Genomic DNA, 15,482 nt, shown 5'->3' on the forward strand with positions numbered 1-15,482 from the left:
GGCTAGGTTAAAAGAGTTTGGCCACTTCAGGAGTATACACTGGATGTCTTCAAAGTGAGTGACCATAGTCTCTGTCCTGCAACCCAAATGAGTAGCTACCCAGGCAGCAAGGTCGCCTGACGGTCGACCTTTCCCTCCCCACCTAGCAGGTACATGGAATGTGGCGAATCCCGCTCTAGAGTGTTCATCCCTGGCCCAGGCCTCTTGAAAAAGGCAAACGTCATATTGGTCCACCAAGGATCCCCACTCTACACAGTTTAAATTGTGTGAAAGACCCGCCACGTTCCAGGATAGAAGTTTCAGCGTCTTCAGTTGTATCAGAGGGTTTGGGAAGACCACACTGGCCAATGGCAGTTCAACGCCAGTGGCTGTTTGAGGAGGGAGAGCCATGCATGGAAAAGCTGTACTCACCAAACCATCAATAGCCACATCCATGTTAGACCCATGGATGTGGGAATGTGGATCCGGAGTATTACTGGATGGACTAGGTGGACCGCCACTATACAGCTCCGCCACTCTGCTAGATTCGGTATGGTACCTTAGTTGACTGTTGCAGGCAATATCCAGCTTGCTGTTCTGTAGTCAATCCACCATTTCCAGACTGCTAAACCTGTTGTGGGTAATTGGATAACTCTGGGCGATTGGTTGCCCCTGCCTACCCCTATATGGCCTTCCCCCCCTTTGGTGCGATACTATGGTCCAATTACTTGCACGCTCTGCAGAATCTGTCAAAGGATAGAAAAATAACAAGGGGTGGGATTGGATAGTTGTTCCAGTACTGTTAAAGTTCCAGTTAGAAATGTGCTCCACAGTGCGGGGATCCCTGATGTTTACCAGGACGCAGTCACCAGTAATAGTTTTGGGGCTGCGTCCCACCCAGGAGAGCCTACGTACCATCAAAATTTCACTGATGATATAAGAGGGTAGTGGTCTGTTGTTGTTAAGCCAGTGCGTCACTTTGTTTTTTAAAGACGCGAACAATTCCTGGCCAGCGTTGCTTATTTCAGGGACGCCTGTTAGTACTACGAGATAGGGGCTGGTTTTAGGGGGTAGGTCGATTGTAGAAGCCCCCTGAACTACTGCTGCACCTAACGTCTGGCCACTATCTTTTGATTTTGCTGCAATGATGGAAGCGATCCTGCTCGAATGAACAGAAAGTCGGGGCCGAGCATCGGCAGGAAGTAGTATAGAGGGTTTAGTGGCATTTGGAATAGATGGAACCACACAAGGGAGAGAATTATCTGTTACAAAGCCATCACACACAGGGTTCACTTGAGTATTACCCAGTCCCGAGCTACAAGGCTTTGTCTTATCCATAATGCCCCTTGTAACAAGTTCCAACTGGGCAAGCTGGTATTCGATGCGCCCAAGTCTGTCTTCTATCGGCCCTAACGAAGATCTTAGGGGATTACCCAATTTTGTAAGAAAGGAATCTTCAGTGGTCCTCAAGCCGCCAGAGAACTGGGCCGCATCCTCAGGGATTAGCCCTGGGCCCAGTCCAGTTGAGGAAAGTGACCCCTGGCTAGTCAAATCAGACAGAGGCTGGCACCCCTTCTCTTTTGAAGTTATATCACTATCCCCTGGCCCTTTTGCAACTTTGGGCTTTCTCCCGCCAGCAGTGGTCGCGGCAGCACGCTTTCTCTTTGGTTTGACACCCTCTTGTCTGCTCCGGAGGTTTCGAGTAGAGGTTCTCTCAGGGGAATTGGCCAGGGTTGGGGTGGCAGTAAATTGCGAAGCCTCTGGAGTTAGTGGACAAGTAATTAGTGAGGAACGCTTGTGCTCTTGAGAAGCAAGTGGAGTGACTAGAGTTGCAGGAACAAGAGTTATGTTAGCACGGCTATCGTGCTCAGGTGTCCGAGCGTTAGCAAAATGACCCATTGAGGAGCGTTTAGCCAGAGCAAGATCCTGCGACACACGACGATCCATGAGAGTTATCCCTGGTCAATAACTAGATTTGCTCATGTAATAAAATTGTCCAGAGTTCCTTTCAAGTGACCCCTGGCAGCCAAGAATTTGCTCCTTGACTCACGAGCGGCCATAGTGTAGCTATATGCTAACTGCAGATTGCAGACTGCCGGGGGGACGGGAAGAGGCACCAGCGTCAATGTTGGAGGGCTGCTGGTCCTCGCAGTCCCTCAAAGAGTCACTCAGCCCGGGAGAAAACAGTAACACTTCTCCAGGCGGCACCCAGGGATCGGGGGCCGCAAGCCGCTGCGTTTATAGTCTGACATGAAGGGGGTGGGAAGAGGCACCAGCGTCAGTGTTGGAGGGCTGCAGGTCCTCGCAGCCCCTCAAAGAGTCACTCAGCCCAAGAGAAAACAGTAACTCCTCTCCGAGCAGCACAAATAATGTCTCTTCACGCAAGTAAGTATTGGGTAGTCCTGAGAAAACGCTTATTATAATAAGTTGCTGTGAGCGTTTTAAAATAAGACAGATTTGCCTTTGTCTTTTATAACCCCCCCGGTTTAATCGTATTTCTCAGAAAAGCTCTAATTAAATGTTTCTTCTGTAATTCGGAATGAAATTATACTGAACCTTAAGGTTTGGTTGAGACCTGAATAATTGACTGATAAACCTGCATGCCCTCCTGACGTGGCCCGCCCGGTGGGGTTGTAGGCGGCTTGCTGTGTCTCTTACCCTGCCTCCCCCTGATTTGAACTCAATTATGGTGCAGCGCAGGTCCGCTGGTACGTAGGCACCCTGCTGTGTCAGTGTTTGCAAGAAGTCAATAAAGGTCTTGTTTACAATTAAGAAAAAAAAAATGTTCATCGCCATGCTTGCAGGATTAGGATCGGATATAGTTTCGCCCCCGGGCCCCAAGGACATGTAAAGGAAACTCTTGAGCTGGCAAAGAAATGTCCCCCTTACCGCTTCTCCTTTCGATCAGAGACGGTGTGTAGGCAAAGTTCAGGCAAGGCCCTCAGCCAGCGTGCACGGCAAGCCGCGGTCTCTCGGTAATCTCCGACCGCAGCCGCCGATTAATGTCCGGTTCCAGGGCTGCAATACTCAGGGACAGTATTCCCAGGGCAGCGAGAGGCATCTTCCCAATGCCCTTCCGCTTGAACGCAGTTAGTGCACAGCCAAGCTCCGGGCGAAGTCAAAGGCACCGCCCCACAAGAGGGTTCTTATACCACTTTCTTAATATATGGTTTGGTACGCCCCTAGGGCTCAACATATATTGTGCTAAGTTACTTTGATATATTAAGTGTAACGTATGTGCTTTTACCTCTAGCCTCATAAAGAGACTAGTAGGGGGTGTTTATAATAAATGCATATGTATTATATATATACCTGGTATGGTTCTCCTTTCATTTGGTCATTCAAGAGATTATAGACTGGTAAAACATGCTGCTTTACATTCCTTCAATACTTAGTCTGAAGGCTGCTCTCCATAGCTACCACTAGGATAGCTTTCAAATAAGGTTGTCTTTAAGCTATCATCTCTAAGGGGTTGTTTGGACTGGTGCAAGGTGCCCACTATAACTAGTGGACAGTATATACCAGGCCAACTTCTCACAGACACAAAAACGTTAGCACTGGTTAGCAGAGGTAATAAATGCATAGTCTTGAGGCCAGCAAAACGCAGTCAGGAAAAACAGGAGGTCCGACGGCAAAACGTTAGGGGAAAGCCACAACAAGGATGCCAGGTCTAGTCTAAAGTAGACCTTTACTTAAAAAAGTCTATTTATTCGATTAATTTCTTTTCTACTTTTTCCAGTGCAATATATTTGATATACATTCATTTAGTAATATTTTGGAAATATAAAGTGGGTATTGGCAAGAAGTAAACGGTACCTGAGGAATCAGTGGAAATTCTTTTTGTACTTGGGGGCCGGCTGATGACTTTTTCATACTGTTGAAAAAAGATATGAAACAAATTGTAAAATGTTTTCAAAAATAGCAAGTTAAATGTTGGATTGGACGTGCACAAAACAAGAAAAATATACCTGCTCATATACTCGGTAATTTTCTGAATCAGAGAATGATTAAGCAAAATAAAGCAACACGTAGTATGACATTTCTCTTCATTTTGTTGCTGTATTACGTATGCACCCAGCATGGGCACTATAGATATTGATATAAGATTCCTCATGAACTATTATCGCAAATAACTACCTCTGAAAGCCTCATAGAAACGTGATGATACTCATTTACTTAATAGATTATGATTTGCAGATTAAAATTATGCAGTACTGTGCTACACGTACATTCAGTCACATTCACAAAGTTCCCATCTGCATTATACATTTTTTGTTAGTATTTGCACTTGACATTTGAAAGTGTACACTGACCAAGTTTGGTGCACCATCACCAAATGGGCAATGTATTAATGTCCGCTCCCACAAGGTACTGCCAGCTTGTCATCTATGCAGCATGTGGTTGTAATGAAATATCATCCATCTTTGCGTTCAGACATTGATAAATTACAGTCACTGACTATACTCTGTATCAATAGTCTCCTACGCAATCATGGCTGATACGTATACTAGTAAACTGTGGTGTATTGGTGCCCAATATTGTTTAACTTGCCAGGAACGATAACTGGGGACCATATTAAACTGATGTGATGTATGGGCAATGTACATAAAATCATTGTGCACCAATGACAAATGAATGCAACGTCCAACTGCTCTTCCATCTCCCACTCCCTGAAGCTGTTTTTCTACATCTCCCTTTCCCTTTACTGACCCCTGGTCCGTACTGAAGGGAAGCAGGAAAACAATGGATGGTACAGCACCATATCCCACACTTTCTAACCGTCCAATGCTCCTGTATTTCTAGAGACCAGCAGTAACCAGAGGAGAGGTAGTTGGTAATGAGCCCTGGCCCCCTGCACCCCTAGTACTCCAGATACTTTAGATGCATAAGGAATCCAGGACATGTAGATCCCACAATGAGGCTCCTCCTTTTAGAGGGCATAGAAGAGGTTGTTTTTTGCAGATTATGGATGCATTGCTGCTGAAAGATCTGGCTAGAAGTACCCTAAAGATATGATAGGTAGGACAGTGTCATTTTTGGGAAAGAGGATAGAACCATGATACACCTACACCAACAAGATCCAAGTACACTAATTACTTTCAAACATTTTCTTCATTTCCAGAAAGTCATTTGGAAGATTAAGGATCAATGCTGACCACAGAGGACAATCTAGATCCCTGCTTCATCCTCCTACATTCGTCTTAGTTTGAGGGCTTGCCTGAAGCGAATGCCGAAGAATATTACCCACCAAAGCAGCCCCATGGAAGGCCTACTTGAGCATCGTTACTTAAGCAGAAGCCACCACACAGCATCAATGAGAGCAGATGATTTTTCTTGGCTTTCTGAGTATTCAAACAGTTCCTGTGCTCGGTGCACTGCGCCTGCTGAACACTGACTGGCAGTGGACATGTTCCCAGGCGACTGGAATTTGGAGTATAAACTGGAACTGCTCTCCAGTACACTGATCATATGTGGACCTTGGTATGCATATATTCCTGCTGCACTCAGTGCATCCAGAGTGCGGCGCTGCAGGCTTTTAACACACTATTGGCTAGGACTAAAGTGAAGGCATTTGGATTACTTATCCTCCTTCAGCTGCTTATTTTGCCACAATGAAAGCCCCATACAGTTTAATGAGAGAGACCTAATATGTGAATCTAGAACTTCTCCCGAGATGGAGACAGGTTGTTGGAGAGGTCAAGCACCACCTGCACCACCTTTATTTTCTATAGGATGCCCCTGGTGTTGTTGTGGCGCGTCACAAATTTACTTAGCCAGCTAGTCATTTCCACATAGACCATATGTGGTCTCTGTGGCAGGGGTGAGGCTTAGCTTTCTTCAGACTGCATCATCCGCATTGTTTCTCTACCTGTAAACAGACATCTGGGTATGCCTCCCTGGTTCCAGGTAGTGCATAAACTAACTCCATGATGCTGTCCTGTACTCAGCAGCCTTGACCTGCTGTGCTTTCTTTGTACTCCACTGCATAAAATGTGCATGAACATTAAGGTTTTAAACTTGGAATATTACTGGAGTGCTACAAAGTAAACTGTTTTCTTGGGAAGATTCTGACCGCCGTTTTGTTACAGTATTCTGTCTGTTTATGCCACTGATTGCGAACAGTAACAAGTTGCAAACATTGCACCTCTTTTTATTTCCAGGCGAAATCTGACCCTGACAACATCAGAGATTCACTAACATTAATGATTTTGTAACATTACAGAGAGTGCATAGCCAGGTGATGTGATTTACTCTATCCTATGTTGCATCACTATATACTCTGATTATTGTGTTTTGTGTAATTTCAACGTTTCTGATTACTGTATGTAGGGAAAGATATATATCCTTTATCCTTTCCTATCCCTTGTGTTTTCATTTTGTTTTCCACACATGAGGCCTGACTGCCCCTTTCATGGAGGGACTATTTGGGGAGGCTTTTTGACAATAATATTATTACAGACACCCCATCTCACACCATCCCCCTGTTTGGCGGACATTAAGGGTAATGTGGCATGAGCTGTTGAGGGATGCTCTGGTATTTGTTTTATATACCGCGTTGTGTGCACTTGACAGGACACGAACTCTCTAACACACAATTCATTTACTAATAGTATAGCTTGGACTCTCTAGTGGTGAGGTTTTATTGACGCTACATGATGGGGCATATTTTGATTATTGAGCAGATATATACTTAGCGGACTTGTACGTATCCTTTTATACGTTCCTAAATCGATCCCGGTCTCGATTTGATTTAATTGACACTACACATTGCTATGCTGACGCCCCTCTAACATGGACGCTTATGGGCAGGTACAGTGGATTAGTTACCCGCTTGGACGACTGCATATTCGAGATTAATACTAACTCAGGCGCAGTTCCTGCCGGTAATGCTTGAGCGCCCCAGAAGGAAGAACCACCAAGGCACCAATTATACCACCTATATATAGCCCAAGTCCCGCCATCGTCTTTCCACCATCGGCAGGCGTGGAGACAGGACTACACGTACAAATACATACACCTGGGAACTTGAGTGAGTAAGAAATGAATGCCCGCTGACCGCGTGACCCGCAGGGGAACATGGGCCGGACAGCGCTTTAGTCCCACCCGGCAGAAACGCCAGCCGACGCTGGTAGGGCGCCCCGCCCTGCGTTCACCATTCACAGGGGAGGGCCTACTGGTGGGAGGGGCGAACCCTCTTTATCTACCACTGTGGCCAAGGCTCGGCCTCTCTTCATCGCAGCTCCCGCGGCTCAAGCGCTGTTGTCGTCTTCCTCGTCGTGTTGAGGTATGTGCCACGCTCGCCTCCCCCCCGTCCCTGGCCTGAGCCCAGGTTGCACAGGGGCCCTGTGGTAGGATACCACGGGGGGGGGGGGGAGAGGTGGCCCGAGTGCGGGATATCGCGTGCGAGCGTGCGGGTCGCGGGGCGGTCGGGTAGAGGAATAAGAGGGCTGCTCGGGTCTCCGAGCTTGATGACTAAGGCGAAAGGTCGAGGCATGGCGAACAAAGCGTTTGCCGTTTCGCCGGGAGACGTGGTTTCGAGCCCCTGAGTAGGCAACGCCATGGCCACGTTTCCACCACTCCCGCCCGGGGAGCCTCCGAGCCAACATCTCAAGCGCACGTCTTAAACGAAATCAAACGCTTAGGAGTATCTCGAAACTTCATAAAGCGCGGCATGAATATTCAGGACTTTTCTGTCTACATTGTCTCCTCGAGGCAAACAAATAGCACATTCGTGATTAGCTGCCTCCTTTCAAGAGATGTTTTAAACGTAAACTTCCTGACACGAAATCACCGTGTTGCAGACAATCAGATCAGAACACAGAGCGGCGCTGTTGTGTGCGCTCTCCAAAGGTCACCCTGCTGCACGCTGTGTCCACTCTCATCAGTGCATGCAAATGATCACTTTGAGAAGGAAAGCTCTTTGAAGTGTGATCACTGGATACGTCGTTCGCTTCTTGTTTCTATTTAGATTGTGCTTGCGCTTACCCAGCCCAAAATGGCGTGCAAAGGTAATGATGCATTCTTCGTGCATTGGACACTTCTAGGAATCCAACTGCAGGTATTCAGAAACCAGCCCCTCAATAGCTTTTGCCTAATGGTTGGTGTGGGCAGATCTGTCAGGTTTGAAGGGGAAATGGATATGGTTATAAGACACTATACATCCAAAATACTTATCTCACGTTCAACATGGCGAAGGAATACCTTGGTAATGATTGAATGAAGCTGTCAGTTGTATATACATTTAATCGAAAGCTGTGCCACCATTGAAATGGAGCTTAGGTGCATTTGAATTGACTAATGGTACCGAAAACTATTGCCCAGTGTACTAGCTACACAGTCAGGACACCTCAATGTTGTTCTGACCCTTCCCAATGGACCTTTCGTTTTTAAGTTTGTAAGCAGTGCTTAATTAATCAAAACGAAGTGCTGGGGCCCAAATTATTTCTCACGAGTCCATCGTCGGTGTTGTTAAAGGCCAGTGTTGATCAATACCAAGATTGCCTATAATATCAATCAAAACAGGCCCTGGGGTCTGGCCCGAGCTCCACAGCTCCACGATACAGCCCACAAGTTCGAATCCCAGCAGGGAGGAAACAGACTTCGTGCTTCTGTGGTCTTTAAATTGAGCACCGCTACAGTGCGTGTTAGTAAAACCTGTTATTTACAGCTCTCAGCAGTAACAGACGCATTTAAAAATGATGTGGTCAGACTACGAAGTTTAAATGAGTCCTCTGTGAAGATGTTACAATAAAACTCAAAACCCAAGGAGACATCATCAACCAGAGCAACATTCTAGAAAGCCGCTCTCGAAATGGGTCTCTATCAGGCTCTGTTTTGTGCCCTAGAACAGGCAGTCCGTTTTTTCCTGGACTGCAGTGACAGAGGTACATCGATGTTGATGACTTATTGTAGGTATGATGTTACTTGTTGTATTATATATCTGGATGCAATGACAGAAACAGAAAAATACAAGTCGGTCAGCACACTATGCTAAACACAGATTTTACTTTACGTGTTTCTAAGCCACGTCCTTAATTACCTTGGCCACTCCCTTTTGAGAGACCCCCGGTATTTTCATCCCACTTAAAGCCCTGCCCAGGTTTACTAGTTAGACTGAGCCCTGCCTAGCACAACTTCTTATGCTACAAAATCAAAGGGAATTAGCAGCTTACTATTCTGTGAGATCTGAGGTTTATACCAATGTAAGGTCAAAATATTGGGGCACAGAACTTTTATCAGACAGTTGATAAGTTGCTTGGAAAATGGCTACCTTTTAAAGACAAGGGTGAAGCGTGCACCGTCTGGGTGTGCAGTTATATTCCGCGATGGGCTGAGCGCTGATTCCCGCCCGAAGGGGGAGGGGGGGTTTACCTTCCATTCGTATACTCATCATCATCGGGCCTTCTACAAGAAGGAGTTGAGGAAATATAAAAGGGCACTGAAGGACGCTAAAAAGGCTTTCTTTAGCGAGAGGATTGCGAGGGCAAGTAATTCTTCAGGAGAATCGTTTAAAATCTTTAAAGAACTCCTGAAAGCCCCGACCCCCCCAGTGCTATACGATAATCCTAAAGAACAATGTGAGGATCTGGCCAGATTCTTTCACTCTAAAATAGAGAAAATATTATCCTCCTTACCCTCTATCCCTCTAATTCAGGAATCAGTTATTAGTTCTATAAACTGCCCGACTGAGTTTACATCCTTTGGCCCCTTCTCGGAAGAGGAGGTTACAAAGGTCCTGTTGGAGATGAAGAGTGGCTCTCCGAGTGATCCAGTCCCGATGAAACACCTTAAGCCCGTGGTTAACATCCTGTCAACTCCTCTGACTGATCTCATAAACCTTTCACTCGCTCAGGGCATAGTGCCACAGAGATGGAAAAAGGCTGTGGTGAAAGCCTTATTGAAAAAACCAGGATTGGATCCATCTGATTTGACCAACTTTAGGCCAATTTCACTCCTTCCTGGTTTTTCAAAAATTGCTGAGAAGCTGGTCAACCGTCAGCTTTCTCACCATCTTGAAGCTAACCACCTGCTAGGAGACTCCCAGACTGGTTTCCGCCCCGGCCATGGAACAGACACTGCCCTGCTGGCAGTAGTGGAGGAGGCAAGGAGCACTCTAGATACAGGGGGGTCAGTGGCAGTGATCCTCCTGGACTTGAGTGCTGCTTTTGACACCGTGAATCATCAGGTGCTCCTCCAACGGTTGTCAGAGGCAGGTGTCTCGGGGACAGCTTTGAAATGGCTGGGTTCTTTTCTTGCGGATCGTTTCTATCAAGTCTGGGAAGGGTCAGAGCAATCTGCCCTAATCCCTCTTCAATGTGGAGTCCCGCAGGGCTCATCGCTGAGCCCTACCTTATTTAATATTTATATGACTCCACTTGAAAGAGTGGTCGCCCCTTCGGGGGTGAAGATCATCAGCTATGCTGATGATACTCAGCTGGTGGTGGGCCTCACGCAATTGGCGGCACACCCTGAGGTATTACATGACTGCCTCGCCAATGTTTATCGCTGGATGTCCATCTCTGCTCTAAAGCTTAATGGAGGTAAGACCGAGCTAATGCTCCTGGGCAACTCCAGTCCTTCCATCATTGCGAGTTGTTGGCCCCGGTCTCTTGGCGACCCACCATCCCCCAAGAAGGAGATCAAATCCTTGGGAATATGGTTGGAAGACGATCTGTCCTTCAGGACTCATGCCAAGAAGACCGCAGGGGTCTGCTTTGGTTTGCTGAGATCAGCCCGAAAGGTGTTACCTTTGCTTCCTGCTCCATCAAGGAAGCTGTTGATACGTGGCCTAATTCTATCTAGGCTCGATTATGGGAATGCGTTGTTTCTCGGTGCCCCTGAAGCTACCTTCAAAACCCTCCAACAGGTGCAAAATGCAGCTGCGAGAGTCCTTATGGATGTTCCCAGAAGGCAGTCTGCTGCTCCGGCCCTTAAAGCGCTCCACTGGCTCCCCGTGAAGGAGCGGGTGAAATTTAAAGCGCTTTGCACAGCTCACAAAATTTTATATGGTAAAGGCCCTCCCATTCTTGCCAATATGGCCCGTCCCTACAAACCCCCTCGTCTGTTGCGCTCTGATCAAAAACATCTCTTGCAGTTAGCGAGAGTAAGAAGAGCCCGGTCTGGGGGCAGGTGTTTTTCTGTGCAGGTGGCCTCTCTTTGGAACTCTCTGCCCCTCAAGATTCGCTCAGAACCCCAGATCCTATCATTTAGGAAGCTGCTTAAGACCCATCTGTTTCCCCGGTAGTGATTAGCTGAGTTTTTCCTTTTTCCTGTTGTCTGTTGCGCCGGGATGCCCCTGGGTAAGCCAAGCGCACTACAAGTTTCATATTATTATTATTATTATTATCACCCTCTAAAACCGGCAGCTCGAAGGGCTCAATCTATGCCTTGCGACACTGCCTGCTCTCACCAGCAGCCGTACCTCACCGTACCGTCAGCCTGCTATTCCCAAAGCGAATTCATACCGAGGAGCAGGTTTCGGTACCCAGAGATAAGGAGGTCGGGGATTGTATTAAATTGGGTTAAATTAAAGGTATACGGTTAGCTCCGTCAATGATACCGGCCAACAGGGCACTTTTCATAGCGACGTTTCGTTACAGAAAGACACAATAATTCCTTCGTTCCCCTCACACAATGGCTGTGTTGAAAAAGCAATAGTCAATGGAAAGTCCACGTCACGCTACTTCCGCTTGCAATAGTCAATGGAAAGTCCACGTCACGCTACTTCCGCTTGGCCTTCCCTGATTTAAATATTCATAGCATTAGTTCGATGACGCAGCAGCTCGCCACCTGTCAGCATTGTATGTAGCATGTGTAAATGTATTACTATGTTGGGGCACTTGGCTACACGGATAGCAAGCTACAAGGTGTAGGCCAAGGAAACATACAGAATTCTGGCTCAATATAACTCGGTGAGGCCGGGATCAGGATTCGCTGCAAAGGGCCGTGGTTAATATTACCAAACGCTCACTAACGAGTATCGGCACAGTGTTGGGAACCATACATAGGATAGCGTGTGTAGCACTTCGACTTTTTCCCCGTGCTGTGCTGCAACACGCTCCACATTTCCCTTATGTTCATATAGGTCGACATAGTATTTGCGTCCCAGTCATTCTTTCTGTTTTCTATTAACAACGGTGTGCATTTGTCGAGCATTATGTATTACAATGGGGAGGGTATCTAGCTGGTGTCGTTTCTTTCTCATGCGGTTTTCAGATAGGCACACATGATGCCAACTATTCCCATCGAATGCAGGTACAAAAGTGACTTGTGCGAATGTCTTACTTGCAGCACCGCTCTGATAGGTGCTATGACACGAGCTCCCTGGGAAGGGTCTCGCATTAATGGAGCCCGTGCGACGCCGCCCGGTGCCGGACAATGGGCGGCGCGCGGCGTGGTTGCAGCAGCGAGTTATTTCATTTGTCGGGACAAAATTATACCTCGTAATTATTGCCGCTATGCACGGCACCTACACTCCCTAGGCAACCGGCCTCTGCAGCACAGCTGCCGCACGCATCGTAGCGAGGGACTCTGCGCAGAACAAAGCTGGCCCCAACGCCCTAGCCATGCGACCCTCCTTCCTACCGGGATCGCACACGGGGGGGGAACCGACCCCAGGGCGCGCGACCTAGCCCCAGTCCACCCTTCTCCCCCTACTGGGGGCAGGGCGCACGGGGGGCGCGGGTTCTGATAGAGCCTAAGACAACAAGGGCAGCTATCACCGCGACGAATGTAAGCCACACCGCGGGCAGGGCACAGCAAAAACCCTCCACGGCCGAAGGGGAAACACGAGGCCGCTCACGGCCAGAAATCGTGCCTAGGTCAACGTGCCCCCAGCAAGGTAAATTTCCCTTCATTTGCCAGTTTTGAAAAGTTGTATTCTTCAACGCGAGTGTCAGGCCATGAACCCTGAAACGGCTGTGCTTGATTTCGGTCAGGTTAATACTCTGCCTGCCCTAGCACAGCCAATTGTAACTTTCATGAGTAGGGTCAGTGGCCACTGCTGCAGACTGTTTGGGGCCACCCAAAGCCGTAAGAACTGCTTGGACGGCTGGTATCATTACTTTGGATCGTTTTTCCGATGAACAAATAAACAGTGGCACTACCAGAGGTTACAGAAATATTAAGGGGACAACTATGTGAAAAGAAACGTAATAGAGGGGAGGCAAATTGCAGGCCAGAAAAACTGGGGTGAGTTGATATGTCTGAACCCAGCAATTCAGCGGAGGAATGTAGTGCTTATTAATAATGCGCAGTTTTGGAGTTGGCCTAGATCAGAGTGCCGGGATGTACTCCCATCCTCTTAATAAAGTCTGTGATGATTTGAGACAGGGGAGAGGGAGTTATGCCACATTATTTTCTCGCTACAGCGTCAGCGTTACCTCGCACCATAGTCATGGCAAGGGAGAGGCTATAAATCATCAAGGTGGCGGCGCTTACAGGTCGACACCAAATCGAATATTAATGAAGCATCCTAAATTTACAATGACTTATCCCAAGCATTTCGCTTGCATCGTCGGTACGACTATTGAATTGTATTATGACATAAAAACAATTCCGCAGCTCGTGGGCCCTGTGGCACCGCCCACATTCCCAATACTTTGGGGAAGCTCCGGGCGCATTTGGGCTCTGGTGGTCCATGCATGGCAGTGTGCGGTGGATTGACACAAAGCGCTCAGTGACGGTATACGTGATATAACAGATTATTCATCGGATATATCCTGTTGTATTAGCAGCGCACATACGGCTTAATAAAGTTGGAGGTGTGGTCAATTTGTAATACTGCTCCGAGCGTGTGTGTCGCAAATGAAAGTGGATAAAGGTTCATTTGATAAATGCCCCATATACGATAAACAGACTCTGTACCTAGAATATCTGCTAAATATCGCAGAAGGGCGCCATTCAGCTAACAATGTCATAGTATGTCAAAAAACCGAAGAAGCAATAATGCCGAAGCTTGCAGTTTTCCCATAATTGGAGGGTTGTCCGTTGGTTTCCAGTAGTATTGATGAGGCACCCTGCCCAGTGGGGCATGGATATTTTGGCAGGCGTGGGAGAAGTAGATATATGCACGGCTTAAATACAGCATGCTAGGCTCCATGAGTGGAAGGAACATTGACGATGATTAGACAGATGTCCGTTCCCCTTCCATTGGCTGGAAGAAATTGCGAGCAGGCAACATTCGCATCCGTTTTAAATCTTAACCATTTTCCTGGCCCACTAAGTGGCCATTACAGCAATTTTCTATGTGACATTAAGGATAGAATCCATCTTTTACAAATTAGGCACAGGATTTGGTTCCTTTATAGCTCCACGCAGTCCCAAGGCAGGATGGCAGAGCGCTGTTAGGTGACATGCACGTTACACAGGGACAATACATGGGGTAAGTGGGTAAATAAAGCAGTATGCATGTGATACATGTTGTGTTACATAGGACAGCGGAGGTCCCAAGGTACTAGAGTCTCATATCCTTCATAGTCCGCAGTGCGACATTAGAAGGAGTCCAGAGTGTAAAGGAAATAACTCAGGGATATTACTTCTGGAATAGCCAGAAAGCGAGCTTCGCAACTGGAAATACTTACAACACCTGGAGTAACTGGGCCCCAAATGTTGGGGTAGGCGAAAGGATTGACTGGTTGAAATTCACCCAAACACGCGAAGGTGCAATGTGATCCTGTTTAGACTGAGGGCATAATGTACGATACTGAGAACCTGGGGTGCATTACAGTTAAACCCCCGGCATCAGTTAATTCCTATGCAAGGTCGCCGAGTCGCCTTCTGTAAGCGTAAGGAATGGTGATGGTAACTAGCCCTGCGAGAATTAAGACCTGCCTTGTTGCATAACCAAGGGCATGCAGTGTTTGGAAGGGGTCATCACCAATGCGATGATCTTTGGATCCATTAGGTATAAACCAAACTAAGGGTCAACTGTAGCAGGTACTATGACTAAGACAGGGAGCACTTGTCTGGATTGGGGAATTGACATATTCCTCCTGGAGGTACATGAGGCACGAAAAAGCGACGGGAAGTGGCTAGGTGGGTGGGGGGCTCTGTCATCGACGGGGGCCTCCTCCAGAGCTGTGGCGGAGTTACAGGGCGATCTGGAAGCAGACGGGTACAGTAAGGGTACCTTTGCGGCAGAAGGGTACAGTAAGGGTACCTCTGCCTGGCACAGTAAGGGTGCCTGAGCCAAGGACCAGGAGCCGAAGGAGGTTCCCCGTTAGTCCTTCGGGCGGTCGGGGGGCCTGAACCGACTGGGGGTGTGCCACACCGCTCCGCCCCGACAGGGGGGGGGCGGGAGTATAACGAAGTTGGTAATGTGCTGCACCGTCAGAGCATCGACTCGCCGTGCAAGATGGCTCCTTAGGCATGCGGGACAGCGAGGGGCTGCCTGCTTTGGATTGCCCGTAGGATGACCAACCTTAAACGTCATACGTGTTGTATGGAATAAACCTGCAGCAGTTCTTTCCCATAAATATGTCTCCAGAGTTTCATTGGGGAAG

At 47.7% G+C, this 15,482-nt stretch overlaps 1 protein-coding gene across 1 annotated transcript in view; it reads right to left on the reverse strand.

Moving 5' to 3' along the window:
- Nucleotides 1-15,482, reverse strand: part of DTHD1 (death domain containing 1) — a 405,256-nt gene that overhangs the window by 46,283 nt on the left and 343,491 nt on the right. The window contains exon 9 of the mRNA XM_078678971.1: nucleotides 3,796-3,853. Within this exon, the coding sequence (XP_078535097.1) occupies nucleotides 3,796-3,853 (58 nt within the window). The remainder of the gene's footprint in view (nucleotides 1-3,795; nucleotides 3,854-15,482) is intronic.

This window comes from Lissotriton helveticus, chromosome 2_2, assembly GCF_964261635.1.
Source record: "Lissotriton helveticus chromosome 2_2, aLisHel1.1, whole genome shotgun sequence".
Lineage (NCBI taxonomy): Eukaryota > Metazoa > Chordata > Amphibia > Caudata > Salamandridae > Lissotriton > Lissotriton helveticus.